This window comes from Mytilinidion resinicola (genome assembly GCF_010093595.1).
Source record: "Mytilinidion resinicola strain CBS 304.34 unplaced genomic scaffold BDZ99scaffold_12, whole genome shotgun sequence".
NCBI classification, from domain to species: domain Eukaryota; kingdom Fungi; phylum Ascomycota; class Dothideomycetes; order Mytilinidiales; family Mytilinidiaceae; genus Mytilinidion; species Mytilinidion resinicola.
Genome location: NW_022985448.1, coordinates 117,999 through 145,736, shown reverse-complemented (window position 1 = coordinate 145,736; position 27,738 = coordinate 117,999). Strand labels below are relative to the sequence as shown.

General features: G+C 50.9%; 13 protein-coding genes across 13 annotated transcripts; 7 read left to right on the top strand and 6 right to left on the bottom strand.

Moving 5' to 3' along the window:
• Positions 1-89: 89 nt before the first annotated feature.
• BDZ99DRAFT_48907 (uncharacterized protein) lies at positions 90-1,031 on the top strand. The gene has a single exon (XM_033722955.1). It carries the CDS (start codon positions 280-282, stop codon positions 919-921), a length of 642 nt encoding a protein of 213 aa, XP_033575146.1. The 5' UTR covers positions 90-279; the 3' UTR covers positions 922-1,031.
• A 2,314-nt stretch (positions 1,032-3,345) lies between these two features.
• BDZ99DRAFT_488943 (DNA repair exonuclease rad1) lies at positions 3,346-4,487 on the bottom strand (the record flags this gene model as incomplete). Its single annotated transcript, XM_033722949.1, has 2 exons — positions 3,346-4,268; positions 4,322-4,487. 2 exons carry the CDS (start codon positions 4,485-4,487, stop codon positions 3,346-3,348), a joined length of 1,089 nt encoding a protein of 362 aa, XP_033575145.1.
• Positions 4,488-4,609: 122 nt separating this feature from the next.
• On the bottom strand, positions 4,610-4,945 carry BDZ99DRAFT_521745 (uncharacterized protein; the record flags this gene model as incomplete). Its single annotated transcript, XM_033725657.1, has 3 exons — positions 4,610-4,655; positions 4,705-4,759; positions 4,807-4,945. The coding sequence occupies 3 exons, from the start codon at positions 4,943-4,945 to the stop codon at positions 4,610-4,612; spliced, it is 240 nt and encodes a 79-aa protein (XP_033575144.1).
• Positions 4,946-5,120: 175 nt separating this feature from the next.
• Positions 5,121-7,189, top strand: BDZ99DRAFT_464074 (Bromodomain-containing protein). The gene is made up of 4 exons (XM_033720222.1): positions 5,121-5,187; positions 5,353-5,695; positions 5,745-6,567; positions 6,747-7,189. Exons 1-4 carry the CDS (start codon positions 5,160-5,162, stop codon positions 6,774-6,776), a joined length of 1,224 nt encoding a protein of 407 aa, XP_033575143.1. The 5' UTR covers positions 5,121-5,159; the 3' UTR covers positions 6,777-7,189.
• Positions 6,737-9,078, bottom strand: BDZ99DRAFT_534107 (O-methylsterigmatocystin oxidoreductase; the record flags this gene model as incomplete). Its single annotated transcript, XM_033726530.1, has 3 exons — positions 6,737-7,899; positions 8,121-8,424; positions 8,488-9,078. The coding sequence occupies 3 exons, from the start codon at positions 9,076-9,078 to the stop codon at positions 7,163-7,165; spliced, it is 1,632 nt and encodes a 543-aa protein (XP_033575142.1). The 3' UTR covers positions 6,737-7,162.
• A 590-nt stretch (positions 9,079-9,668) lies between these two features.
• BDZ99DRAFT_445376 (Aldo/keto reductase) lies at positions 9,669-10,861 on the bottom strand. The gene is made up of 2 exons (XM_033717930.1): positions 10,248-10,861; positions 9,669-10,191 (listed from the first exon to the last, which is right to left on the bottom strand). Exons 1-2 carry the CDS (start codon positions 10,768-10,770, stop codon positions 9,701-9,703), a joined length of 1,014 nt encoding a protein of 337 aa, XP_033575141.1. The 5' UTR covers positions 10,771-10,861; the 3' UTR covers positions 9,669-9,700.
• Positions 10,862-11,913: 1,052 nt separating this feature from the next.
• BDZ99DRAFT_390275 (GroES-like protein) lies at positions 11,914-13,315 on the top strand (the record flags this gene model as incomplete). Its single annotated transcript, XM_033715678.1, has 6 exons — positions 11,914-12,013; positions 12,086-12,376; positions 12,437-12,552; positions 12,633-12,963; positions 13,014-13,138; positions 13,202-13,315. 6 exons carry the CDS (start codon positions 11,914-11,916, stop codon positions 13,313-13,315), a joined length of 1,077 nt encoding a protein of 358 aa, XP_033575140.1.
• Positions 13,316-14,393: 1,078 nt separating this feature from the next.
• On the top strand, positions 14,394-15,771 carry BDZ99DRAFT_48785 (uncharacterized protein). The gene has a single exon (XM_033722866.1). It carries the CDS (start codon positions 14,473-14,475, stop codon positions 15,694-15,696), a length of 1,224 nt encoding a protein of 407 aa, XP_033575139.1. The 5' UTR covers positions 14,394-14,472; the 3' UTR covers positions 15,697-15,771.
• Positions 15,772-16,058: 287 nt separating this feature from the next.
• On the top strand, positions 16,059-17,227 carry BDZ99DRAFT_445369 (uncharacterized protein). Its single transcript, XM_033717929.1, has 2 exons — positions 16,059-16,794; positions 16,849-17,227. Exons 1-2 carry the CDS (start codon positions 16,132-16,134, stop codon positions 16,936-16,938), a joined length of 753 nt encoding a protein of 250 aa, XP_033575138.1. The 5' UTR covers positions 16,059-16,131; the 3' UTR covers positions 16,939-17,227.
• Positions 17,228-17,701: 474 nt separating this feature from the next.
• BDZ99DRAFT_464069 (uncharacterized protein) lies at positions 17,702-19,191 on the bottom strand. The gene has a single exon (XM_033720221.1). It carries the CDS (start codon positions 19,087-19,089, stop codon positions 17,824-17,826), a length of 1,266 nt encoding a protein of 421 aa, XP_033575137.1. The 5' UTR covers positions 19,090-19,191; the 3' UTR covers positions 17,702-17,823.
• A 547-nt stretch (positions 19,192-19,738) lies between these two features.
• BDZ99DRAFT_464067 (DEAD-domain-containing protein) lies at positions 19,739-22,056 on the bottom strand. Its single transcript, XM_033720220.1, has one exon. The coding sequence runs from the start codon at positions 21,945-21,947 to the stop codon at positions 20,022-20,024; it is 1,926 nt and encodes a 641-aa protein (XP_033575136.1). The 5' UTR covers positions 21,948-22,056; the 3' UTR covers positions 19,739-20,021.
• Positions 22,057-23,907: 1,851 nt separating this feature from the next.
• On the top strand, positions 23,908-25,503 carry BDZ99DRAFT_499547 (pantothenate synthetase). The gene is made up of 2 exons (XM_033723665.1): positions 23,908-24,072; positions 24,127-25,503. The coding sequence occupies exons 1-2, from the start codon at positions 24,036-24,038 to the stop codon at positions 25,188-25,190; spliced, it is 1,101 nt and encodes a 366-aa protein (XP_033575135.1). The 5' UTR covers positions 23,908-24,035; the 3' UTR covers positions 25,191-25,503.
• A 969-nt stretch (positions 25,504-26,472) lies between these two features.
• BDZ99DRAFT_499546 (uncharacterized protein) lies at positions 26,473-27,281 on the top strand (the record flags this gene model as incomplete). Its single annotated transcript, XM_033723664.1, has 2 exons — positions 26,473-26,659; positions 26,802-27,281. The coding sequence occupies 2 exons, from the start codon at positions 26,473-26,475 to the stop codon at positions 27,272-27,274; spliced, it is 660 nt and encodes a 219-aa protein (XP_033575134.1). The 3' UTR covers positions 27,275-27,281.
• Between the last annotated feature and the right edge of the window lie 457 nt (positions 27,282-27,738).

Genomic DNA, 27,738 nt, shown 5'->3' with positions numbered 1-27,738 from the left:
TGGATTGTCATTTCTCCCCTCCCGTGCTACACCCTTGCTTCATATAAGGTATCGCTTGCTAATCAACTAGGTGGTCCTTCTAGTGTGCGCATCTTCGGAGAGCAGGTATGAAATCTTATAACCCACAGATTAACCATCACACCTCTCGTGTCTCTCGCTTCTCTGATGTCCAACCTAGCTATATTCTTCGTCTTCAGTTCCTCAACGCAGATTCTGGAGAATCTTGGTGGCAGCATGCATAAAGGCATGTATCATACACCCACGCCCATGGGATGAGGAATGTCCCACTTCATGCAAGCCAACCTTTCGGGTGTAATAGTATCATTTTTCATCCCTCGCGCGCGTTATGCAAAGTCTCGGCTCGCTATTTCTGGCCTCGACGCGTGTGGCCAACTTATAAGTATATATGCGCAACCATCGGTCCTCTCCACGCACGGTATTCACTCGCTTTCAATCATGGCAGCAACCCGTTCTGGCGTTTCTTTGCCTTCGCTTACACTTTTGTTTCTATGCATCAGTTCTACAACCGCAAGCGCTGTTCGCCGTCCCCAGCGCTACCCGTATCGCGTTCTTGCCCCTCGAGAGGCGGCAGTCACTGTCCTTCCAACACCGGTCCTGTCGCCTGTTGATACCCTTCTTGTCGATGAGACGCATTTGCTTGATGCCCTCAAGAGCTACTTTGACCACATTCGAGAACTAATCTTCCCATCAACACCTTCGACCTCGGACATACCATCAACTTCGAATCCTACAACATCGGAAGCATGGACTCCTAGTTCCGTGCCTTTGAGTGCCATAGCTCCACCGAGCTCTGGTATCGTGGTTATAGAAAACATAACTACGACTGTGATTAATACGTTGGCACCAAGCGCTCCTCTCTTGACTGCAACTTCAGAGCCAAGTTTCCCACCTTATGACTAGATCTTCCCAAGCCTCTCAGTCTCGGAAGTTGGCCCTCTCTCTACAGCATCCTCGGGAGTTCCCATACTTTCGACCAACTTTACCTCGAGCTACAATTTTACGGGGATTGCTTACTCAGAAGGCGTGCCGCTATCCACGGCCGTTTCATCAGAGACTCCCATAGTATCGACCAACTTTACGTTGAGCTACGTCTCTAGCTACGCAACGATCTCAGAAACTGCCTACTCTACAAATAGCATATTGGAGGCATTCACACCTTCGCAGACACCTATTGCATCTGCTAGCATCGCTCCAAGTCCGTTATGGGTCAACATCACTACATCACTAGTCACTGCTCCACCGGTGTTCGTCACAGCTGCAAGTTCTGTAGTACTGTCTACCGCAGTATCTGGATTCACCGAAACTAACGGAAACAACACGTTTATCCCTGTCAACTCTAGTGTCCCCCTGACCATCTATGCCAATATTACACTCGTCACTACTCTCGTAACTACACTCATAGAGACGTCCGTCATCGTCACGGATGTACCCCTTTCTATACCACCGACATCCGCCAATGCATCTTATCCCCTCGCCAACGTAACGTTTGAGGGACCTACAGCTACTGCGAACTCAGAAGTGGTGCCATCTCTCATCTCAACGGAACTTGCATCCGCCAGCGCATCCTATTCCGCGAGCAATGCAACCTTTAGGGCGCCTACTGCTTCCACTAGCTCTGGGTATTTGCCTTCTCTGAACTCTACTCTAGCTGGGCCGACCGCTTCCTTGTTCACGGAGCCCACCGCAGCCTTCTCTTATACCCCAACCTCGTCTGCTCTCCTCGGAACCGGGACAGCTTCCATCGTCGCTAGTACACGAACTATCAGCCCAGAAACTAAAAGGTCCACCTTGTTGGCATTAGTATCTTCCCACCCTGAGCGCCCCAGCACGTCTGCACCGCCCTCGCCATCTCGCTCATCTAGCTCCTCCTCTACTCGCTCAAGCTCCGCTCCATCGACCTCAACCCGCACCAGTTCCACCTGCTCAACCTCAACCTCATCTCTCCGTATCCCGTCCACCCCCTCCCGCACCTCTTCTTTCCCTTCATCTTCCCCCTCCCCAATCATCACCTTCCCCCAACCGCCCTCATCCCCCTCCGCACACTCTGCCGCTCCCCCTCCGTCACAACCGTCGACCTCCCCCTCATCTCCCTCTCCTACGGCTCCTCCGCCTATCCCTCCCTACAGCCCTTCCCCGGCTGCGTTTCCGCCAACCCCGTCCAAGCGCGCGCCGCGCCAGGGTTGCTAAACTGCACGGCACTCGGGTGGGAAGTGCAGGCATGCCAATCCCTCGGCAAACGCGTGCTGCTGAGCCTCACTGGCGCAACGGCTGAGGAGAACTGGAACTCGACCGTCTCCCCCCTGTTTCCGCGGCAGGAAGGGGATCTACACGATCGGTTCCGGATCGTGCTCCTGTAGCACCAATACAGCAGCCGAATCTCTTCACGAATGCCGATCAAGCGAGTGAATTTGCGGCGACGCTGTGGTCGCTTTTCGGCGCGGGGGATGTAGAGAGGTCGGAGCTGCGGCCGCTGGGGCCGGATGCGCCGGGGTTGGCGGTGCTGCATCGGCCTTTGGGGGAAGAGGTGGTGGTGGATGGGTTTGATGTGCAGCTGCTGGAGGAATGGCAGCAGACGGGGGAGGAGGCGCTGTTTCGAGTGATGGTGGCGCGGTTGAAGCAGTTGGCAGGGCAGGATGTGTGGAAGAATTATACGGTTCTTGGGCCTAATTTTGTTTGAGGGACTTAGCAAGGGGGATGGGGATTTAAGGGGTTAAGGTGATTTTCCTTTGAGATGGATTTCGTAGAACACGCTTTTGAGTAACAAGATTTTGGTGATAGCTTTCAGACTGATAACATACGTATTCGTTTATGGATAGTGTTCGGGAGCGGATACACTTCCAATCTGCGTACGCCCTGTTGACGCTGTCTGTGGTGGCCTCGCGAGTTTACTAGTTGTCCAAAATGCGGAACGTCTCTCTTATTTGGAATGCTGGAAATAGTATGAAGCTCCTCACGTAGCGGTAACCGAGTGTACGGATTTCTATAACGAGGTATTGTAATTAGTTCGACCAGGTGCTCTTATAGTACAGTACCTTGCCATAGATATCCGGACACTTTCTTGCCACTCTCTGTGAGGCTTCAACGTACTAATAGAAACCGGGGGTCGCGGATACACTTCCAATCTGCGTACGCCCTGTTACCACTGTCTGCGGTAGCCTCACGAGTTTACTAGCTGTCCAAAATGGCGAACTTCTCTTCTATTCGGAATGCGAAAAATACAATGAAGCTCCTCATGCAGCGGTAGATGAGTGTACGGATTTCTATGACGAGGCATTGTAGAGTCCATTGTGAGGTTGCCCTTACTAGCAGCTTCGCGCAAAGACATCACAAATCATCCTCAGAAGGATCTACCTCATCATCCACCACAGCATTGTCGACCTCATCACCCTCGTCTCCTTCCTCAAATACGAAGGGCACGAATCTGAAATCCACGAAGCTGACTTTGCCCGCCTCAACTTCGATCATGAATTGCAGACTCAAAACACCCTGTGCATCGCCCCTCACACTCACCTTCGTGGCCACAGCCATAGCTCTGGCGGCCTTTTGAATCATGTCAAACTTGTAAGAGTTTACTACTTTAGCGGTGGGGTCGGCAAGCTGGAATGTTTCCAATAGTAACGAGGGCGACGTATCAGGCTGAACAGTGTTCGTCGCGGTTAGTGCAAATGTAGTGGCTTTGGCATTGTTAAACTCAACTCTCGCCGATCCTAGCGATCCACTAGCACTGAGTGCAAAATATGGCTTTCCGTCCTGCATACGAGCCACGAGCGTAAGACGAGTAGGTGAAGTAGAAGCTAGCTCTGTGATTGCGTCATGCAGCCAGCTGGCGCGCATGATGATTTTCAAGGCGAGATCTTTGCGGGAGAATGGAATGTCAGTTGCGAAGGCAGGCTCGTAGGTCGTGAGCTCGCATGTGGTTTTTATGGAGGACTCCTCGAGGATCACGGAAAGAGGGGACCCAGAAGCGTCGTATCCCAAGCGACAGACGTGGTTCATGCCCAGGACATTGGACGAGAATGCTGTAGAGGGCGCAGCATGATTATCGCGGGCCCATGGTGGTCGGTTTGTGTTGGGGTCGGTGAGACCAAAAATCTGGAGAGTTTCGAGGAGAGAAGGGAGAGATATCTGAAAGATTGGTTGATCAACTCCGGTGGCGTCAGAATCTTGGGAAATAGGTGTGGATGGGCGAGCGGAGGTACTGTTGTACACGTAGCTGGTGAAAAGGGATTTTTCTAGAAAGCAGAGCCCTAGAGCGCGGTCAGTAATGTGGCTTGATGAGCGACTGTTGAGTACAACATACCCTCCATGACGCTCGACTCTTCTACGCTGAACCTAAGCCCCTCCTCCGAGATTTGAACCTGGGCCTTGTCCGCAAAGCCGATGCATCGAAGGAGCAGAAAAAGTTGTCTGGCTGAAGCTGATATCGCACTGAAGATTGGCCCTTCTTCCACGCCAAGGTCCGACATTTTGTCAAGCAGTAGTCGCAGGAGTGCACTTGCAAGGTGATAGATCTTATAGCATTCCCCAGACGTAGACTACAGAGAGAAACCCGGACGCCGCGCTGTCTGACCGACGGATGAAAGAGCTTTTAGACGTATACGCCGACGGCGCAAATCATGTATACCGCACCGAAGCTGGGGATGTTAGCACCGATCGAGGGCCGTGTTGAGGGGCATGAATTACCCAAATGCAAGAGATGCAGGAACACCGAGCACAGGCAGAGTGACAATTGACCGGTCTGGAGACGTTAGCTGGGTCGGAAGCTATGAGGCCTGCTGTACGCACTGAGTCCGAACACGCCTGTAAGGATGAAGGCTGTGAAGAGCAGGACAGCTCCGACGAAGAACTGCGAGTCCTTTGAGACGGAGGGCTGGTATGGCGAGGCAGAGGCGGCCTCCCAGATATCGTGCAGCGGCGAAGACATGGAGCGGTGTTGTGGACGTGGGGAGTTGAATTAGGAGGTGCAGTGGTGCAGTATGCTTCTGCTTCTGCTTGGCCTCTCACGGCGACGCGTTGCGGAAGTGCGCCAAGACTCCTTCGCCTCCCGGTTTTCTTCCGATCAACGTCAGGAACGCGCTCCGAATGCTCTCTCTGAATGTACTTTGCCCGTATCCCGTGACCGCTTCACTCGCATCACGATGGCTCCTCTGGTCGTCAAAGAAGACGGTGAGTCCAGCCTTTCCTTCACCACCCTGCGTCAAGATAGCTTCAAGCCCTCAAGTCCTCAAGACGCCTCGGCGATGCATCGTCGCTCGCCCCTCCATCAGCACTGGGAAATATCGACAGACGACACATCCATAGAAACCCCCAGAGTCACTTACACTCTCCCAGCAAAACGCAAGGCCGAGAATGTCCTGGACAGCGGAAGCCCCTCCAAACGGCCAAAACCAGACCCCCAGACGCCCTCCGACGTTGACGGCGGCCCCGTCCAGCGAGCTCCCAAGCTGGTCCCATTCCCAGAGAAGCCTGCCGTGATAGAGGAGCGGAACGGCGAAATCGAGTTCCGCGTAGTCAACAACGACGGCAAGAAGGACAGCTCCATCATCCTCACCGGCCTGAAATGCATCTTCCAGAAACAGCTCCCCAAAATGCCCAAGGACTACATAGCACGGCTAGTGTATGATCGCACTCATCTATCCATGGCGATAGTGAAGAAGCCTCTGGAGGTCGTTGGGTAAGTTGGCCTTCATGCGTGCGTCGTGATGCCGCTGCTAACCTCTTAGTGGCATCACTTATCGACCATTCAAAGGCCGCCAGTTTGCCGAGATCGTCTTCTGCGCCATTTCCTCCGATCAGCAGGTCAAGGGATACGGTGCGCATCTGATGTCACACTTGAAAGACTATGTCAAGGCCACGTCCGACGTCATGCACTTCCTCACATACGCCGACAACTACGCCATTGGATACTTCAAGAAGCAAGGCTTTACGAAGGAGATTACACTGGAGAAACCGCGATGGATGGGATATATCAAAGACTACGAGGGTGGGACTATCATGCAGTGTAGCATGGTGCCAAAAATCAGATATTTGGAGTCTGGCCGGATGTTATTGAAGCAAAAGGAGTGCGTCCACGCCAAAATAAGAGCTGTTTCGAAGTCTTACAACATTCATCCACCCCCAATTCAGTGGAAAAACGGACCCTGCAAGATCGACCCGCTGTCGATTCCCGCTATCAAAGAATCTGGATGGTCGCCCGACATGGACGAGCTAGCCCGAGCGCCCCGACATGGGCCTAATTACAACCAGCTACTTCACCTCCTCAACGATATGCAAAACAACAGCAATGCATGGCCCTTCCAACAGCCTGTCAATAAAGACGAGGTTGCAGATTATTACGACGTAATCAAGGAGCCAATGGACCTCGCGACCATGGAGGAGAAGCACGAGAAAGACCTCTACCCGACTCCGGAGGACTTCATAAGGGATGCAAAGCTCATTTTCGATAATTGCCGTCGCTATAATAATGAGACGACACCCTATGCAAAAGCGGCAAATAGACTGGAGAAGTTTATGTGGTCAAAAATAAAGGAAGTCCCTGAATGGACGGTAAGTAAACGAAAGATCTCTTCTCAGCGGCGACAACCTTGATCTTCCAGCTGCTCGACGAATTCTTCACTCAGTTTCTGAGGGAGGTTTTGGAACAAAGCTGCTTGTATGAAGGTTGAACCTCGGTTTACTCTTTCTTCTCTCCCACCCCAGGTGACAACATTACTGACTTTGTGTAGCATTTGGAGTCGGAATTGGGCGGCAAGTAGCAGCAACAGCATCTTTAATACTAGCGGTTCCGCATGGGCACGTTTTGGGACGACGAGGCATGGGTTCAGGGATAGGAGTCATTGGGTGAGTGACCATCAGGTTTTTCGGGAGTTAACAGACATACGCAATACCCATAGGAGTTAGAAGATGAAGGCACTTGAATTTTTATCCTATTTACAGTGTCTTGCCAAAGGTCTGTACACACTGGGTTGTCACTGCTTGGGGTGCCCCCATGGTCTGGCCAGAATCTAGACATGATGCAAAGGTCCGTGCTGTGTAGATTAAACCACTATTCTGACGTTTGGCTACCTTGCAGCAGGGCACTCCTGACAGTGGTGTCGATCGGCCAAGAGTAGCACTCAAGCAATGGGACATTGTTGGTCTCTCAAGACATCATTCCATTCTTACCCACTTTCACATTTCCCCACCAATAACCATCTCGCTGAGCTGCTTCCCATTCCTGACGAATAACATTTTCCCGCCGTGGGCTTCGTGGGACGAAACGAAGTCGGAATGGCTTCGGCACAACAATAGTTCCCTCCTCAAAAGCATCATCCGAATTGTCAAGCTCTTCTTCTTTCCCGTCGGGCCCCAAGGCAGGTCGCACTTCAAACGCCCACAGAATTTTCGCCATGGTAATGAACACGCTATTCTCAGCAAGATGCATACCAGGACAAATGCGCCGACCAGCACCGAATCCAAAATGATCCCTTTGCAGTGGGTCCGACATCGCCGCGTACGCGCCTGCGCGAAGGGTGTGGTCCATGTACCTTCCGGGACGGAAGGCATATGGCTCCTCATATCGATCGTCAAAGTGGATAACACTCATCACTAACGCTATGATCGTATTCTTGGGGATGAAAAAGTCTTTGTATACAACATCGGCAGTGCTGTAATGGGCAGCGCCAATCGTGGCAACCGGCCGCATTCGAAATATCTCTTTCACGATCGCTCGGATATATTGCAGGTTTGGTTCATCTTCGAAGTTTGGAGTACGATCTTCGCCGACAATCCTCGTGAGCTGCTCGTTTGCGGTCTTTTGGACTTCAAGATTGACGGCAAGAAGTTTCAGACCGCTGTTGATTGAGGATGCTGTAGTTTCGGAACCAGCTTCGATAAGTGCTGATATACTGTTAGTCCACAGAGCCTTCTCATATGTTTGCGTAGACTCTTCTGCTACTACCTGTGGTGCATCAACATATCAGAAATTTCCAGAAGGGGCCGTCATACACCCGCAGATTTCTGAACATCTGTCCAAGCACGTTGAGGAGTGGTAGAAGAGTCTACGTAGACACTTGAGAAGGCATTGCGTCATGTCAAGTCTGGCGGCGATTCACACTCACTGCCAGCAATCCAAGCACCTTGTACGGGAGTTAGCCCTTGCTTCTCGAGATCGATGTCAGACACCTGCTTCACGAAACAATCCGGCGCTTTGCCGTTCTGGATGTCGTCTTGAAGCTCTTCCCATAGACCAAGCCATATGCCTGCCTGGTTCTTGTGGTATCGAAGGGCGCGACTACGCCACGTCTGCATCCAGGTAGGCAGCTTTGCGAGACTCGGGAACATATCCGCGAAGAAAGCTCCCGGCATTGCGAGCATGGATAGTTCGTTCATTACCTGGTAGACCTCTTTGATGTGCTTAGCGCCCTGGGACAACGTTAACCTAGGCCAAGCCCGCACTCGAAAAGCTGGACGAAACGGACTACGTACCCAAGACGCAACCCTCTTCCCGTACGTACTCGTCATAACCACACTAGTCGTATACCTCCTCGTATGCGCGTAAAACTCCCCACCGCTCTCGTTATCCGTCAGATAATCCCACAGCAGCTGCTTAGCCTCAAACTCCTGGCTCGGCTTGAACGTATCCGACACCTTCGGCGTCAGTAGCTTGTGCACCACACTCCGCACCGTTCGCCACGCCGGTGTGTACTGCATCACGATGGTACGCATGCCGCCAGAGACCAGGTCGCTGAGCACCGGCATTGGTGGCCGGCTGGAGGTGGAGGCGGATTGTTTGTCCATGATTTCTTTGACGGCGTTGGCGCTGCATACCATGGCCCAGTTGTAACCGCCCAGGGAGAGAGAGAAGACGTCGCCGTATTGTTTAGCCCATTGTCGAAGTTGCTTTTGGGGGTGGGCGTCGAGCTGGAGGGTGTTGCCGATGAGTGGCCAGCCGCGCGGGCCGGGGGGTAGACGGAGGCCTTTGGGAACTTTCGTTGCGCTTCTGGTTCTGAATGTGAGGAAGAGAAAAGACAGCAGGCCGATTCCGGCTATGAAAAGGGAGAGGTTGGTGGGTGCCATCTTTGAACTCGAGAAACGAACACAAGTGTGAATCTGTGTCCTTTGCCTTTATACTCTTCGAAAACACTTCTTTTTAGATGCCCATGTCCTAAATACAATGGCTGGTAGTGATGAGAAGGGAAGTTCGCTAAGTGGAGAATGCCTGCAGGAAAATTCCGATGCATGACCGGCAAGTAGCTGACAGATGCTCTTGCAGCGTGAGAAATGGTGACGTTGGACTCTTGGATTTAATTGGTCAAGGTATAGTACTATGTTCAGGCCCATCCGACTCTAGTCCCACCTATACACTCTACGGGTCCCCTAGTTGAGGACGTCTAGTCTATGACATCGCCTTTTCATCTGGTCTTGTTTTAGGCCAATAAAGAGCATTTCGAAGCCCGCTTGACTTCCAAGCTTTTCATTGTGTATTAAGTCTTGAAAGCTTATAAAGGCACTCTCATCAAATTCTATGATAAACTATTGGACTATCTTTCTGGGTGCGCAACTGTGTTTGAGTAGCTTCACGGTGGCAAACAAAATGTGATGGATTACAGCATGTATGTTGGATTCAGTAAAAATGGATTAACGCTCTATTCAAAACACGAGATTTCAGGAGCTAATATCCTTCGAAGCTACGGATGTCTCACACTTGATACGTATAATCCAGGCTCCCGTGCCATGGGTTAGCCGCAGTAGGTTTCGCCAACAACCACGCCTCGTCCAAGGCCTCTACCACTGCTTGTGGCAAAGGACCCTTTTTCAGATCCTTGACGTTGCTCTCCAACTGCTCGAAGCTGCTGACGCCGATGATGATACCGTCGTTCCCAGGAGGAAACGCCTTCAGTGCCGAATGATGCACGCACCACCGCAAGGCCGTCTCAGCCAGTGTCAGTCCATGTTTCTCAATGACCGGCTCTAGGAGCTGGACTGCCTCAAAAGTCGCATCTTTGAGATATCGCGCGCGGTACATCGCCCCCATTCCACCACCTTCCGCATCGCTAAATCGGCCTTTCGCTGGAACTTCGGTTTTGTTATACTTCTTTGCAAGCATACCGCCAGCGAGAGGGTTGAAGATGACGAGATGGAGGCCGAAACGGCGACAGCATGGTATCAATTCCGTCTCAATTGTTCGGGCTATGGGGACGGTATCAGTGAATTGTCTCTTACAGTGCCGAGCAGATGGTACTCACTGATCGCATTATAACATCCTTGATAGATGGACGGCCGTACCCAGCCCCGTTCAATACAGATCGTCACCGCCTCAGCCACTTCAAATGCAGAGAAGTTGCTCAAACCGAGTTTCTTGAACTTGCCTTCCTTGTAGAGCTCATTCACAGCCTCCAGCGTTTCTGTAATTGGGACGCTCCGGTCTGCTGCGTGGAGATACCAAATATCGACCGAATCTGTCTTCAGCTCTTGAAATGACTTGTTGGCCATTGCTTTGACAGTCTCTGCTTTGAACATTCCGGGCTTGGTAGGGTACCATTTTGTGGCTAGCTTAAGTCCTCTTTCTTTCCAACCGGCCTCGGCAGTGAAGGCTTCTTGCTGACCGTGAATGTAAAGCCGGGCAGTATCGACTTCATCGAAGCCTTGATCTTGGAAATAGTCGAGGCATTTCTTGAAGTCGTCCAGCTTGTCAATTCGAGCTCCCGGGCCGCCAGGCGGGCCGAAGGTCATCAGCCCCAGAATCACTCTCGGTGCTGGCGTAGACATATTGGGAAATTAAGTTGAAGTAAGGGATACCAAGTGGCACTGCCAGGAAGTTGTTGTTTATAGTGCTCTACTCAAACAGGCGCAGGTCGAGAGTCTTCGTAATTGAAGAGAGGTTGTCAAAAACTCGTACCTTAATATCATGAACTCTCTTCCCCAGCGTAGACTGCGAAGAAAAGTAAGATAATATAAGAGCTATTATGATAAACCCCTCTTATTCCGAGATATGTAATGCCGCTCATTGACCGTGAATTTCATGACTTTGCATTAATTTTATAACGGCTAGCAAACGCGAGCTTGTAAGAACGGGGTGTTGAGCATCTTTTTAAAGCCGAGCGTATCTCCGCATCTTGCATATGGATCGGAAGTGGTGCTCTCCACAGCAGTGTTGTAGATGGTCGGATGGAGCCCCTAGAGTGGAGAGAAGGGTGGTAGTTTCCGTGGAGACCTCTTCTCTTTCCCGCCCGGAAAGTCTCCCCGAGTTCATTCCTTTCAACTAGCCTATACTTAGAATCATTAGCGTATTGGGTATAAACTCAACGAACTACTCCGTCCTGATCTGTGTAGTGCAGATAGTCCACCGCATTTGGTCCTTCTACTGTGCTAACTAAAAGCGGGAGAGCAAGTCAACCTTTTCTGACAAGGCAGTTGAGGACAGCACCGATGTATAAGCGTACACGCTGACATGGCATCTCAGACCGTCATCAACTCTTTGGACCTCCCGGCTTTCCAAACTCCGCGGCTAGGTGACGATACCCGAAATTTGGGCAATGTCGCCTATTTCGATCTTTCTGCTAACTCTGCATCTATATTGTGACGAGCCATAGCTTTACGAATCGTACACACCCGTACACACCCTATGATGAAGTGCCCCACTGGCTAATTATTCCAGATCTGGCATTGGGGCTTGCTGGAATATAATTCACAAGACCCACTTTCGGAGGTCCACACCTCACTTGCCCCGAGTTCAATAACCCTTTAGCGACCACCCGTTTTGCTGCAGTATCTTTTGGCTCGATGTACTTGTTGTGCGAATTTCTCGTAGGCATAATCATTTAGGAGTCCAGCCTTCCTTGACGTATTCCCTCGTGGACAAACGTACATCATCCAACCGTACAAGAGATCTCGCCGCAGACCTTATCAAACATGCCCCCTTCCATTCCAGCTGCCTGCAAAGCAGGCTGTGTCGTCAACCCTGGTCCATATTTCAGTGTCGTGGTTGAGGAAGTGGCAGTTCCGGAGCCAGGTAAGAAAGTCCAATTGGCCAAATCTGTAAGGATGATGGCTCTAGGTTACTCATAATCGAATATGCATACAGGCCCGGATGAGCTACTTCTACGAATGAGCACAACGGGGCTCTGCCATAGCGACATCTCTTACATGAGCACTCCATTCATGTCCGCAAAGATGACCCAGGCTGGTGTGCGGTCACCAGGCCACGAGGGTGTCGGTGTAGTCGTCAAAGTGGGCTCTGCAGTCACTGACTGGAAAATTGGTGATCGAGGCGGTGTCAAACCGGTTTGGAGAGTTTGCTTCAAGTGTGAGACTTGCCTGGCTGGGTTCGAGATGCACTGCGAGAGTTTGATTCCTACTGGCCTTGGAGTTCCAGGTGAGTCTACTGTTCCTTAAGGCTCTGACAGATGAGGAACATTAATATCTTAGCAAATAGGGACATACCAGGGGTATATCACAAGTCCGGCATCATATACCCAAAGGATTCCGGATGAGGTGGATGACTTCACTGCGGCACCGCTCATGTGCAGTGGCACGACAGTATACCGAAGTGTATGTGGTTTTAGCCTACTCGACACTATTTCAGCCTCGCAATATAGGATAAATACTGACTTCGATTCTACTCACGATAGCTGATTGCAGCTGAACTAAAAACTGATGACTGGGTGGTGATATCTGGTGCCGGTGGTGGTGTCGGCCATTTCGGTATACAACTTGCCAAAGTGATGGGGTTACGTGTCATTGCAGTCGACAGCGGCGCGGCCAAGAAGTCTCTATGCCAGGAACTTGGATCTGATGCATTTGTTGATTTCAAAGAGGTCGAGAGTGTGCCCAAGGAGGTTCTCAAACTCGCTGGGGGCAAAGGAGCTCACGCGATTCTCGTCGCGTCTGGTTCTGCCCAAGCTTATCAAACTGCTATCCATATGGTGAGGTTTGGCGGAAAGATTATGTGTATTGGACATCGTAAGTGTGCTTTCCGAAACATCTACTATGGGAGGCTGAATTTCTCCAAGCTCCGCCAGGCTCGCTTCCATCGGGACTGGATCCCAATTTACTCATATTAAAGAGCGCTCGGGCCATTGGAACTATGATTGGAAATATGGCAGATGCCCAGAAAGTACTTGAATTCGCTGCCCAGGTAAGCTTATAGACAACGTCGTCCTCTATCACATGAGCTGACTTGGGCGTTTTTGTTCCCCAGGGCCAGCTGAGAGTTGCCTATGAAAGCTTCCCAATTAATCAACTTCCGCAGGCGGTGGCGAAACTTCATGCTGGCGAAGTTGCGGGAAGGCTTGTGGTTGATTTTAATGTCTAGCTGGTCGGTGAATTGTCAATCCGGAGCCGTCTAGTATTACTGTACAAGTGAATCCTGCGGTTTCAAACCTCAATCTTCCATCTAGATTTCGAAATATCTATCGGAACCGCCGAAACAGAGACAATTGGCCACGTCCATACGTTTGGGAAGGCAACGCATTAGGCTCTCGTATCTTGTAAATCCTAACACAACTCAGGTCTGGGCAAGAGAGCCTAGGTACTGGAACCACTTACTAGCTGGTTGCTGTTTTAAAATCCCTTGAGATTCGTGACGTTTCAGTCTATCTCAACTGCAGATAATGCTGAATGAGTGACCACTGAATGGCCGGAATGTGACCACAATTCCGTGGGAGCCCCGTGCATGCAGCATGCTTCCCAGATCGGCGCAAGGGTGCAGCACATTTCCCCGCAATCTAATCCATTCTGGGTCGGGAAAGCCTCGTACGAATGTCAATCTGTCACCAACCTTCTTCCCTCCACAATCTTCGCTCTTCACTTGATCTTTCGTCCGGAGCTTCTGCTCAGAAATTGAGATCTGACCACTTTACTTGGCTCCCATTAAATGTAGCCATGAATACTAGCACGCCAATCCAAGCTAGAAAACCCTCGAATCAGAAGACGTCCGTGGAGAAGAACGAGTCTACACGAATAAGTAGGAGGAGGCAACAAAATCGGATATCTCAAAGATGTGTTCGGGAAAAGCAACAGGCGCACAAGAAACAACTGGAAATGTTCGTCGATATGATCAAATCAAGGAATGAAATGTCAACGGAGGGAAAGGATGGCCAAACTGCTTTGCTAGACGCCCACATTGCCCTTATTGAAGAGAACAAGAGACTGAAAGATGCTCTTTTACAAATGCGGAAGAAGATGATGAGTCTAAGCAATGTTGCTTCGGAAGCAGCAGGTAAGGGTTTCCGTTGCCTCGCAATAAATCTGTGCACACACCTCTGCTACTCGGCGTGCGAAGACCAAGGACGAGGCATCCTCTCTTATTAACCTCTTTGGCTATAGCTTACATCTGAAGTAGACAGCGACATCTTTTATGAAATCCTGCAAACTCGAAAGGGCAAGCGTGATACCAGTGAACGAACTGTGGCATCCGCGACTTCTCACGTACAACAAACCGGAGGTCCAGAACCTAACTCGGAAGCCGCGATGTCGCCGGAGGGCGACTCTTTGGAAGCGGTAGACCAGTTTACTTCGAGATCTGCCAACATGGAGAGCGCGATTGACGGTTCCAGCTCTAGAACACCTCACTTTGATGCCACTATTAATCTGGAAAGCAGTACTATCTGGGAATCAGATGAACTTGTCGTAAGAGACGCCGTCAACCCTGTGGAACCTTTACCAGTATTCGACATTGATTCCGACTTTACGATGTTCGAGGCCTATCCACCTCTAATCGCTTTCCTGAATACCGGACAAATCTCACCGATCACGGCGTCGGATGAGACAAAGTCGATCCAGGCTGTACCTTGCCATTTCATTAGCAATATTGAGAAGGCGTGCCGAAAATACATCGCACAGACGCTTGGGCTACCAGAGACCGTTACCATTGCAAAAACCCCGTCAACACATCTAGATATTGAGAAGCGTGGTGTGCAATGCATCTCTGATGTAGCCGCGATCGCTGTCTATCTTCTGACCGTCTTCTCCGGGTTGGACACTTACATATATGGGATCGGAAGTGATGTGCCATTCGAACGTATCATGCGCTGGAGGATCAGCCCGACTCTGCAAAACCGTCTAGCCATTCCAGACCCATTCCGTCCAACTCCTCTTCAATACAACTTGCTGGACCACCCCGTGGCTATTGACTTCGTACCGTCATCGTCATTAAGAGACCAGCTGATTCTGAAGGCCAGCGATTGCGACCTTGATAGGATAATCCAGGATATTCTGCTGCATACGGTAGTGGAAGTGCCAAAACATCGGGTGGCTCTAGCCACGCTTGATGTATACATGCAAAATATCTTGCCGAGCGACAAGACGCACGAGCTGGAAAATCGCGCAATACTAGCACCGTCGTGGTCACTCTTTCAGTACAATGCCACGCAAATAGAAGATATCCTGGTTCATGAAGTATCGTGGAGAATGAAAAATGGACCAAGGGCTGGTCTGATGTCCGGAGAAAGTGACCCGATAATACCAAGATTTCGGAAGAACCCATTGGCTTGCAAATACGGTCTTGATCGAGTGGGACAGTGGAAGTTGAGCAAAGAGTTTCGTGATAGTCATCCTGATCTTGATTGCACAGTTTGTGAGTTCAGGCCTTTCACTATTTCCGCACTCCGAGCTCACAATAAAAGCTACCTCATCATACCCTGTGGTTTCATGGAATTCAATTCCAGCGTTCTAAGACGTAGCAAGAACGGGTGAATCCTGGCCCCTAATTTAGGTTGTAGTTTCGAGCTACGGGAAGCGAGGGCGGTGCTTGAATAAAGCACTCTAGAAGCTCAAGAACGGCGATCATGATGAGAGGCCTGTATATGGCAGGAGATTTTTGGTGGATGAGTAGGCAAAGGATTCCTAAGAAGTAGAATACGTCACAGATATTCGGTATCGTAGTACAGATACAGACTCTTGAGGGCAAAACAGGATGAAAATGACGGCTTGTGGATGTAGCTTGTAACTTATCCAATGAATATAGATGATGTTGATGAAGGTAGATGGAATGGAGTAAACGACGACGAAGTGGGAAGCTCGAGCCCCAATCTTCAAGCTCCCACCCAAACCCCAGACCACAACCCCAGGTCTCGCGCCCTCAAACGCGCCTCAAGCTCCCAAACTGACCTCCGCAGCACTAACTCCGCAATGTCCACGCCAGCCGCAAAACGTCGGCGTGTCGACGCCGCCTCCGCCCTCCACAAGCCCTTCAAATCCCCGTTCCGCACGCCATTGAAGCCGCAGACCGACTCTCCAGCCATTGCCAATCCTACGGAAGACACCACTACACCTACCAGCTCTCTTGCCCGCACCCCAAACCCTCGAAACCCCACCTACACCCCCGCTCGCACCCCCGTCCGCACCTCCAACGCCTTGCGCCCCAACTCCACAAACACGCAGCTGATCGCTCTCCGCGCCGAGATCCAAACCCTCACCCAAGCGACCGCTCTCGCGACCTCCTCTACCGATGCGGACCTCGAGGTCCTGATTGACCGATGGCGGACCGCGAGCCGGGCTGCGGCGGAGGAGCTGTTCGCCAATACTCGAGACCGCGTGAACAGGATGGGTGGCGTTGGCGCGTGGCGGGACCGGGAGCGAGATCAGCGGGATAGGAATGCGAAGTGGGAGCGGGAAGAGCGTGAGGCGGAGATGGCGGAGGCGAAGGAGAGGTTGAGGGCTGCGCGGGAGGAGGAGGGTGGTGGTGGGAGTGGAGAGCGAGAGGAAAGGGAATATGAGGAGGCTGAGAGGGAGGATGAGGGTGGGGAGGAGGAGCAAAGGGAGGCAGTAAGGGACGAGGGGCCGGACGATGATGTGAGTGGAGGAATGTAATTGCTGAGTTGCTGGAGGTTTGCTGATGTGTTACAGTCGTTCACGATGGATATGATGCTCAAGACTCTGAATATCGACCTTGAGGTTATCGGGTACGATAGGGTTGGGCAGAGGTGGGTAGGGTGAAGCACGGAGCGAGACGGAGAGTCATGATCCAAGGAGCTGGGAAGATAAAACCGCGCAACGAGGCTGAATCTGCCAGAGGAGGTGGTCGCTGTGATTGCTACTGCAGCTAGTCGAGGGTCTCCGGAGCGTATGCACTGAACGCAGAAGCTTCCGCACTGGAGCTTGATATTGGGTTTGCAAGGTACGTCCGTGGCGAACCTCGCTATTTCGCAGACCTTTGATGTTGACGTTCGATCGTAGATTGTAATTCAGGTCGATAGAGCAAAGCTAGTGACTTAGTCTACAGCGTATCGAGGCACCTCAAATACATCCTGAGAGCCCCGCTGAAGCAGATTCATCGCCTTGATTTGGGATGCCTGCTTTTCAAGTTCCTGAGATGAGTGTGATTTGAGGCCATCCGAACTTGAGTGAGTTGCCTACCGTTTGACCCAGTCTGAGGTGCCTCGATGACTTTTCGAAGGGTGCAAACGTCTAGCCTGTTCGTTCCAATTCCTGACCAGCGTAACGAAGTCATCCAAATGTCACCGGTAAAGAGGCACTGAATATGAAGAGCCCATTTTCGTCAATTTTGTGGCTCTATGAGCGTCTCCGAAGTCATGAGCCAGAGCAAGCCCCAATGACGGCTTCTTGCTCTCCACCGAAAAAACCAGGCAAACGTACCAATCTGTACGCCCAAGTCCTAGGACGCTTTCGTGCATAAATTCCACGCTTACATGCTAACCCTTGTTTCCCTGCCAAAGAAATACCGAATTTGTGACAACTTAGACCCGAGACCTGGCGAGCCTTCCATACCAATTGCCATTTCAACCTACCCAAACGCCACGAAATCCCGCCAAAAGCTGCCAGGAGAAGCCCGGATAGTGAGAGTTTAGACCGAATGATTCATCATAATTTATTCTCCTGTTGCAGCTTTTTGTATTCTTTCAACTCCTGCTGTGTCGGTCTCATCTCGACACCTTCGTAGCGAATCGGGTCTTGGCCGCCTCTTCGGACGAGGAAGAACTTGTACATCCCCTTTTCTTTACCAATCGACTGGGATTCAATAACGTCGTACAGCCCGTCGTACCGGAAACCACCCTCAGGACGGTACTTATTCTCTTTACCCAGATTCCAGGAGCGGATGACGCGGACGGGCTCTTTCTCATTTTCCGGCATCTCGCAGGACTCGATCAGCCGCTTGGTATTTTCAGTCGGTGTTTCATCCTTGCTATCGGTCCCGGTGTACCAAATTTCCTCGCCGTGGTCTTCATCGCCGTACTTATGGCCACCAGAGAGCACAATGGAATAGGTGCCTCTATCCTTCTCGCCGAAGATCCCACCCTGCGCACTCCCATGAGCACCATCTCGGAGGGTGCAGAGCTGGGTGGGCCACCATTGGCCGTTGATAAGATTGCCTTGTCCATAGTAGTTTGCATACAATCGTTGCTTGTAATCAGGATCGATCTTATCGGAATTGCGCTGCCCGTCGAAGGCCCGCTTTATCCCGCGGAGGATATCAATGGAAAAGATTTCTCTGCACCATCTGGTGTAGAGCTGTTCAGCATCTGCCTTGAGATCCCAAGGATAATCAACCCCTTCTGTGAACTTTGGGTCGAAAATGCGAGGCAATCCGGTCCTGTTCTCGAGCATTCGGAAGGACCTGATCAGATATTGATCGACTGTGAGGAACTCCACGTCGTGAATCAAGTTTCGTAGGGTATCGAAACGCTTAGTCATCTCCGCCATTAACGTTTTTGGCGATGCTTCTTCACAAGCCTTGCAAGCAGCCTTGATGCCCTGGAGCTTAGTCATCGTGGGACCGTATTTTCTGGTATTATTTCGCGCTGCCTTCACCGCTTGACTGTCCAGTCTGAGCTTGCTATACCAATCCGGTGGCTGCCGGCCCCCATCTGTGGACGTAGATGGTGAAGCGTTGCTAATGGCTTGGACTGTTCGGGGGCGCTTCAGTGGATTTTGTGGAGGCGGAGATTGAGGAATCGACTCAGGTGAGCTCAGGTCAATGTAATTCTCAAAGGAATGTGCCATGTTTTGATGTATGGGCTGGGCTGCCTGAGGAACCTCAGGCGGCGGCGGGCTGGGGCTCTGCTCCGGCCATTTCGCACGAAAAGCCTTGCGTCGCCTGGCCATGTCCTCGTAGTAATCGTAGTCCATGGTTGGCGCGGGTCGTAGGCGGGTACTGTTTGTGAAGTGGTTTGACGCTTCGAGCCACCTCAAACGCTGTCAAAGCTGGGTAATGAAAGAGGAGTCAGTTGAGGTTGGTGGTCTGACGTAGGAAGATGAGGATGAACAGGTGCACGAGGAAGGTTACATGACAGGTGAAATGATACGGAGCAAGATGACGTCACCGTCAGTGTAATCGACTCTGATATGTTGCGAATGACGGGAAGAACAATAGAGACAGCAGAACGGTAGCAAAGCTCGAATGTTTGTGAGCCAACGAAGCACGTGGCTCAGGATGGCTTAGGCCAAACGCGATGGCGTTTTCAATGGCCACAGTCATCCGCAGGATATAGAGGGACACACTGTAGAAACTGACGTAGCCACGCACCTTTGTATGGATGTTGTTGTTGTTGATGGTGGGGTGTATGAAGCTTGGAGGTCTCAGCGCCCTGTCGTGATACAATGTCCTGACAGCTCTTGGCGTGCACAAAACTCTGTGGGATGACACCGTCTGAGGTGGCCAGAGGAGCTTAACGCATGTTGAAAACAGCTGAAATACGGTTTCTTAAAATGTCTCGAAGCACCTCAAACGGTGTCAAACGACTGTACACACTTAGGAAAAGTCTGCAAACAATACAGATCTGTTTTCTTGGCATATATTCATCATGATGCATTATCGATAGTGGCTGATCTAGGAGACGAAGCCGTCTGGAGTAGCCCAGTGAGTTTACCGCTTGTTCAAAACGATTGAGATACGGCCCATCCAGATTTCTGATACCATGTCGAAGGACTTCAAACGGTGCTAGACGAGAGTGCACACTTGTTAAGAGTCTGCAATCACTTCGAAAACCATTCCTGACATCGGAAGCTTGAGAACCCGTCCAATTTGATGGGTATATTATTTGTATGTCCACTCGAAACCTTTAGCCAAGATTGAATTCATCTGCCACACCCGCACCTCTCATAAACTTCTCCCTCGCCCTAACGGCCTTCCTCATCTTCGCTGCTTCCTCCTCAGCTTCACCAGGCTGCGGCTCAACCACTTGCATCTTCCTCGTACTCTTCCTTTCACCCTTCTCATTCCTCCCAGCACCCTTCGCGCCCCCTCTGCCACTGTCCCTTCCAGCTCCCGTCCGCTGGCCTGGCACTTTCATGCCCGATGGCTTCTCCCGCAGCGCAAACGCCTTGGCTAAATGCCCCAAGTGCAGCTGCTTGATATCAAAGTACCCACGTTCTGCAGTGACATGAGTCGCATAGGCGCGGATATGACTCTGGTATGCCCTCCTCGCACTCTCAAGCCTAGCCGGAGATGCCATTGCCCATCGCTCGACCGCAAGTTGCAGATTCGTCGCCTTGTCTGCATAAGTCACCTTGTCTGGTTTCCCGTATCTGTTGAGCGTGGGTTTCGATGGGCCGGAATCAACGAGACCTTTCCTGAGGATTTCTTCTGCGTCTTGCCGACTGATGTTATGCCCGCCCTCGCTCTCTTTGCGATCGCCTTTCAAGATTTCGACGTAGCCTTCTTCGCAACCGGGCATCAGGAAGATGCAAGCGCGACCGTCGCGACCGGCGCGAGCCGTGCGACCAATACGATGAAGATGGTCTTCGCGAGCGAACGCGGGGTCGAACTCAATAACGAGGTCGGCATTGACGTCGAGACCGCGAGAGGCCACATCGGTGGCTAGGAGGAGAGACGGCTCGGTGTTCTTGGTAAAGTGTGCGAGGGTGGAAGTGCGAAGGGCCTGAGGAAGAGACCCATGAAGACGGTAGGTGGTGACCTTGTAGATCTTTTGTGAGAGAACGCTAGATTCGGCATGTGTTACGGCTAGGACTGTTGGGTTTGACTGAGGCGTTTTTGAGGGCTGTGATTTTGAATCCCTCTGCTTTGTCGGTTCTTGGACTACCTTTGGCTCCTCGGTGTCGGAAGGGTCCTCTGACTCAAGCTGACTCGTGAGAATATCGAAATGAAAATCAACTGAGTCGGCACAGGAGATGAATACAATAACTTTCATGACAGAGCCTTTTCGAGCAAAGGCGCGTTTTAGGAAAGCAATGAGAGACACTAGTCGCAGTTTTGCCGGGACAGTGGCGTACGACTGCTTCAGTTGTGCTGGTGCCAGAAATGCGCGGTCCTCAGATATATTCTCGTCGTCTTTCTTTGATTCGTCAAAAGTGTCGGCTTGGATGAGCGCAGCTTCTTTCAACGATATTTCTCCCAGGCGCTGAACATTCGTTTTCATAGTTGCCGAGCATAGATATGTCATTCGTTTCGATGGCAAACCTGGAATCATCGCCTTGGGATCCTTCACCGCCCTCATTCTTAAGTTGAGATTGCCGATGATCTTCTGAATCTCCTTCTCGAAACCAAGCTCCATGAGACGATCTCCTTCATCGAGAACCAGCCAGCGGACGTTGCTGACATCCAATCTCTCGGTGTGCTCTAGATGGTCTGCAAGCCGGCCCGGCGTCGCCACCAAGATATGTACTCCTTTTCTTAGACGAGCTTTTTCAGACTGCTTTTTTTCTCCTCCAATCACGGTACCAGGTACAATCCAATGCGCACAACGAATGAGACGCTCCAGTACGACTGCAATCTGCTTGCTTAATTCCCGCGTCGGTGCGAGAATAATTGCAAACAAGCCCGAGTCTCGGTGGATGGCACCCGGACCATCATCCGCCTTCCGCTTCTTCATGGAAGATGACAACTCCATTATCCGTTGCACAATCGGCAGTAGATATGCCAATGTCTTGCCCGAGCCCGTCTCTGCCTGTATCAACGCATCCGAGTCGTCTTTCAGAAGTTGCGTAATGGTCTTTTTCTGAATGGCGGTGGGTGCCTTCATGTCCATTTTGTTCAACAGATGGGACGCAATTGTCGTCGATAGCCCAAGGGATGTGAAGGTATCGAGCTCGCTGCTCAGAGGTGCGTTTGAGGGTTCTACAGGAGTCTCGTCTACGGGTTCAGTCTGCGGAAGTTCTTTCGTAATCGATTTGGGATTGTAGGTGAACAGAGACGAGATGATCTGCTTCGGCTGGTTCCTTGGGGCTTCGTGACCTATGTTCCGTCCCTTCGCGTTATTCGGTGTCGCATTGCCATTTGAAGCAGGCTTGAATTCTCCATCCACACGCTGTCTCTTCACAGTACTTGGACCAACGAATTCCTCCTCTTCAGACACCGGAGGACTCTGCCGCAGTCTGTTCGCTCGGATGCTGCTAAGACTGTTTGTGCCTAAAGCGGCACCATTCCCTGTCATCGTCGGCGTCGTTGTCTTCTGCTGCCAGTGCTGCGCAGCTTTCTTCGCAGTTAGTCTGTCTTTCCAGCGCCCGCCTCTGAAGGTCGGAGCCGTTCGCACAAATCCATTGTCCGGAATGGAGAAGTTGAGTAGCATGCCATCATCCGCCATGATTTCGGGACACGGCTTTGCGTGGTGAGTGTCGTTTGGTGAATATGGCGGGGAGTGCAAAAAATGGAAGAGGACCCGCACGAAACTTTTTGGTGGAGCTGGTCCAAGCGCTGTTTCGGAGCTCGGGCTGGCCCAGGTGCTTTACACCCGTACCTACCTACACCAAAACTTTCTTAAGACGACCTTTGCGTTCTTATATGTCAGGTACTTAATCATGTAGTCCACGTTCACTCTGGTCCGTATTCATTGAATGACATGATTATTAAACGCGCAATCTGTAATAGCACCCAATATTGTTCTTCACCTCGCCAGACCCCCTCTCAAATCACTAAATGAGTGCATAGAGACTCCTGTCTTGACTCTCAGACCTGCCTGACTTCGAAACCCTACCAGAAGGTTGTGTGATACACGCTGTTTCAAAGTTGACATCCTACTCGGAATTCCATATCATGCTGGGATACTTCTGACATTCTCAATCGAGTGCATGCCGGGCATTCAAGACAAGGTCTAAGATAGATGTTAAAATCTCTCAATCTAGGCCGGGCTTCTGCGGTATGTCAATACGTTTAAGATAGTATCACGAGTATTGCAATGTGAATCACGTTCACAAGATACATACATTCACATGCCACTACCTTCACAGTGCAGTCTAAGTGAAGGGTCAGGACTCACACTTTCTTGCTACCTTCTTGATAATCTCAGGATGCCTAGTGATATAAGCAAAACTCGGATTAGATTTCAGTTCTCCAGCACTTCAACTTAAGCTTCAGGGGCTGAAAGTTCACCCTACTGGCGACTCGAGCCAATCTTATGAATGATCAACGTTTGAGACGTGAAGACGACGCCTAAGTGGCTCATGGGATCAAGCGGGGATATAAGGGAAGTAAAGGGCTGTACGTGTAATTGGAGGCTTTACGAGCGGAGTGGATTTCCAGGGGCGTAGGGGTGTTTGAGTGTTGATTACTTCGGAAAGTCCAGGGATATATGGGGATTCCATCGTTGCGAAAATGCTTATTTCTAAGGAGACTGAACTGTACTCATAACACTATCTGAAGTACTCTAATGTGCTGCGAAGAATCATGATAGGACGTTAACTTTTGAGGTCGTGGTTGAGGCTCTCATATATGCTGCTGTTCACACTTCTTGAACGCTGTTTGAAGTGCCATGCTACGAACTGGACATGATGCAGTAATATAAAGGTTACAAAGGCGAATTTTAGTGAGTTTGAGATGGCACGTGTGTAGAGCCTACTATTTCCTTTTCTAATGAGCGACTGTAGATGAGTTGGAGGAAGCGTCGTGGCATCTAAGGTTGAAGAGCAGTGGGCCCGAGCGCTTTCCCCAAGTCACGTGGAGCCGTCCGTGATGATATTTGCGGCGGAGAATGAAGCCCAATCCTCCACCACCATGGCTGCCTCCAGCGGACCTGTCAGCTTATCCTGCGTAGGCCACCGAGGGAGAGATTCACTTCTCTTCCTTCAACTCCAAATTGCTTCCGAATCGTACACAGCCTCCTCGAGCTCGCGAGTACACCATGGCTACTAAGCTCCGACCAATCCAAACCATCGCGGGTACGACATCGTCCTATATACGAGCCATTGGCTCCTTAAACTGACCCATTTCAGCTCTCACAGCCCGCCGCTCTCTCTCCACGACCCATCGCTACGCCTCCGCCTCCTCCAGCCCTCAGATATTCCGCGATGTCCCACCCCTCCGCACCTATCGCCGTTCCCTCCTCCTCTCCAACCGCACCGTCGGTCTGGTTCCAACCATGGGTGCCCTCCATGATGGTCACCTGAGCCTCGCCCGTCTCGCTGCCGTCGAGAACACCGACGTGTTCATAAGCATCTACGTCAATCCCACCCAATTCGGCCTCAACGAAGACCTCTCCTCGTACCCTAAAACATGGGAGGCCGATCTCGTAGCCCTCGAGACCCTCGACGCTGAGCTTGCAGCAACTCCTGGCGCTGGCCGCATCTCCGCCGTCTTTGCGCCAACTACAAAGACGATGTATCCCACGCTCCCCCCAGACTCGTCCCTTCCTGGAAAAGGCTCCTTCGTGACAATCACCCCGCTGGCGAACCTGCTAGAAGGCGCGTCCCGCCCGGTCTTTTTCCGTGGCGTCGCGACTATCTGCCTGAAGCTTTTCAACATCTGTACGCCGGAGCGCGTGTACTTCGGCCAGAAGGATGTCCAGCAGACCGCGGTAATACGGCGACTAGCCAAGGATTTCCACGTGGACACGACGGTGCGCGTTGGTCCGACGCAGCGCGAGGAAAGCGGGCTCGCAATGAGCTCGAGGAATATATATCTGGGAACAAGGCGGAGGAATGTGGCGCGAGTGCTGTCCCAGGCACTGAGGAGGGCCGAGGCGCAGTATCTGGCAGGCAAGAGAACTAGAGGGGACATTTTGTGGCCTGCGACGGCCCATGCAGATGAGGTCGCTGCTGCCCAGGAGGAATTGGATCCCGGAGCTCGGGCGAAGTTCGAAGTTGACTACATATCATTGGCAGATCCGGAAACAATGGAGGAGGTAGAGGTTGTGGATCCGGCAAGGGGGGCTATATTGAGCACGGCTATGAAAATGCTGCCGCTTGAGGAGGTCGCCGAAGGTGAGCAGTTGGGGGCTGGGGATGATAAAATCCCCGTGAGGTTGATTGACAATGTTATTTTAGAGCCGGCAGAGTGAGTTCCTCTACTCTTTCGCAAAATCTCATCATAAATCTATGCACACACTTGCCTGCCGCTATTTCAAGGCCTTTGGTATATTCTCAGGTGACTTTACGAGGTGGAAAGTCATAATATTGGGTTATGGCTGTACTCGCTGGGCCACCTCAGACAATAGTATCTAGATGCTGTCTGTTTGCTACATCCTTAGTAGCTTTGGGAGTGCTTTAGATCTTTCCAAAACTTGTCAATCAGACGTCATATCTTAGGCATATCAAATTAAAACCGAACAATACACTTTCTATCATTGCATTTTTTTGATGCGAAGAGGCCTCTATCTCATGCCATTCTTCTAGCACTCCATATTAGTACCCGGAGATTTGTACTACGCGGCATCATGCTTGAGAGTATCACAAGGCCCCCAGCTACATATACGGACACTACCTTTGATTTCAATTATCAAGTCGAGCAAATTACAGGCCAAGGAATCCAAACCCCTTTGCAACGTCCACGAGGTCCCTAGTTACATATGTCGGCCAAGTGTTGGGCTTTTCTTGTCCGGCGCTTCGATCCATGGGCGGCGACTTTCCAAATGTCCTTGGCAACGTTAATAGACCTTTAGGCATGCGTATGAACCTAGTCTTTAGTATCCCTTCTGCTGCTGTATAAGTCAGGGGCGTGGGCTTATCCTTCTTACTGCTCTTTTGAGAATGCAACAAGGTCTCTAGCTGACGATGCCAACCTCAGCTTAGGTCTCATTACTGCAACAGTTCATACCAGAGGCCTAGCCAAACCCTACACATCCAACGGCTCGGCTGCGCTTATTGTATTGAGCTTGTCTCAGCGACTCGTGAATGCCGGCATTTACGGGTCAATCGTTCTCAGTGACTATATTCCTACCTATCATCGTGAAATAGTTGAAGTATTCGGATGATGCTTGAGCAACATCAAAGAGAGTGAGCAAGATTTTGTCCATCGTAAAGAGGTGTGGCTTTATTTTGAGTATTTACTTTGATCGGCGCCTTACTGGTATAATGGCTAACGTTCGTGGAACGGCGATGCACCTTGGAATGGTGGTCCTGATGAACCACGGAATCGCAATACCAGCGCCATACCAACCATGGCAATGAATCACAACAACGAAAAAGCACGCTCGCTACCAGTCTTGAGGCAAATTATGCGCTCTGATCAAAAGACCCTACATATAAACTAGAAATTATTCCTCACACCATGCATCACCTCAATTCACACGAACAACTCAGACCAACAACTCAGACCTACAACACCGTGCACAAAAATTCGAAATGGCTCAGCCAAGGCTTTTCCAATACGCGGCCGAGAATATGTTCCGGGACCTGATCCAGGAAAAAGCCCACAAATATGGATACGGGAGGAGCACGTCGGAGTTAAATGCCTTCCTTCAATTGCTGACCAGGGAGAACTTCACTGACTTCATGGGGGTCTCTAATAAGTACTATCCAATCACTGCAAGTACCCTATCTCTGAGAAACAACGTTTAGAAGTACCGTTTTTGCCTTGAGTGAGGCTAACGTAGAGGTAGGATGACATATCTCGGAATGTGACCTGATTGTCTGTCTTGCGAACAGGTTACGCTCGAGCAATCACTACTTAGGCGAGATGTTCCAACATGTTTACGGGGTCTCGGTGGAGCGGTGCCACCAGATAATGTACGGCAATTCGGAAGATGGCGACTCGAAGGATAACGATTCGAGGGAGGAGGGATCTGAGCCTGAAGGGCCAGATTATGGCAACAACCCTGACCAGGATCCACTCGCCGGAAACTACTACATTGTGGTCAACACGGATTTCAGCAGTTCATATCCGCCGTCACAATCCGGATCGCGGCTGGGCTTAGAGACGATGTCCATGCAACGTGACCCATTCTGGTGGGAACCCGAAGAAGTCGTGTTCTATGTTCAGATACGCGAGGAACTGCGAATGCTTGAGGAAGCCCTTCGCGATTCTGGGCTCCTTGAGGCCACGCAGAAAATAGGCATGATCCTGAAGGATGGTGAAGTTGAAAGGTTGTTTACAGGTCGGGAGGGTGTTGGACGTTATTGGCAGCCTGCGGTTCAGTTTCGATAGATGGCGTAGATTTATGATAGTGAAGGCCTTCGATACAATTTCAAATATCTGAATGAAATGGAACTTCATCCTTTTGACCAGTCATTGAACTCGCTGAGCCACCTTAGACGACAGCGACTGGATACTGTCTACCTGCTACGTTCTTAACAGCTTTGGGGGTACTTTAGATCCTCCCCAAACTTCTGCTTTGGACCTTGTATTTCAGGCTTTGCAAACCATGGCCCAGTAATTGACCCTGTATCATTACTGTGTAATGTAAAGACACCACCATCTGGCGAATTTTGTGTCTAATTCGCACATAATTAACAGAACTAACCCATAGTTCGGGGAGCAGAAACTCAAGCTATAACCTTTTCAGACTAAGATCTTAGCTGCAGAACTTTCAAAACTATAGCTAATCATTCAAGGTGGAGATTTCATAGTTCTTTTGGCGAGGTGAAGGAAAATAGCCAAGGATGTCTGCA

Coding starts and splice junctions, on each gene's coding strand:
- BDZ99DRAFT_48907 (XM_033722955.1), top strand. CDS start 280: ATGTCCCACTTCATGCAAGCCAACCTTTCGGGTGTAATAGTATCATTT.
- BDZ99DRAFT_464074 (XM_033720222.1), top strand. CDS start 5,160: ATGGCTCCTCTGGTCGTCAAAGAAGACG. Junction 5,188..5,352: donor TCTGGTCGTCAAAGAAGACG/GTGAGTCCAGCC, acceptor ACACTCTCCCAG/CAAAACGCAAGGCCGAGAAT. Junction 5,696..5,744: donor AAGCCTCTGGAGGTCGTTGG/GTAAGTTGGCCT, acceptor CTAACCTCTTAG/TGGCATCACTTATCGACCAT.
- BDZ99DRAFT_445376 (XM_033717930.1), bottom strand. CDS start 10,770: ATGTCTACGCCAGCACCGAGAGTGATTCTGGGGCTGATGACCTTCGGC. Junction 10,192..10,247: donor AGGATGTTATAATGCGATCA/GTGAGTACCATC, acceptor CCGTCCCCATAG/CCCGAACAATTGAGACGGAA.
- BDZ99DRAFT_48785 (XM_033722866.1), top strand. CDS start 14,473: ATGTCGCCGGAGGGCGACTCTTTGGAAGCGGTAGACCAGTTTACTTCG.
- BDZ99DRAFT_445369 (XM_033717929.1), top strand. CDS start 16,132: ATGTCCACGCCAGCCGCAAAACGTCGGCGTGTCGACGCCGCCTCCGCC. Junction 16,795..16,848: donor ACGAGGGGCCGGACGATGAT/GTGAGTGGAGGA, acceptor GATGTGTTACAG/TCGTTCACGATGGATATGAT.
- BDZ99DRAFT_464069 (XM_033720221.1), bottom strand. CDS start 19,089: ATGGACTACGATTACTACGAGGACATGGCCAGGCGACGCAAGGCTTTT.
- BDZ99DRAFT_464067 (XM_033720220.1), bottom strand. CDS start 21,947: ATGGACATGAAGGCACCCACCGCCATTCAGAAAAAGACCATTACGCAA.
- BDZ99DRAFT_499547 (XM_033723665.1), top strand. CDS start 24,036: ATGGCTACTAAGCTCCGACCAATCCAAACCATCGCGG. Junction 24,073..24,126: donor ACCAATCCAAACCATCGCGG/GTACGACATCGT, acceptor GACCCATTTCAG/CTCTCACAGCCCGCCGCTCT.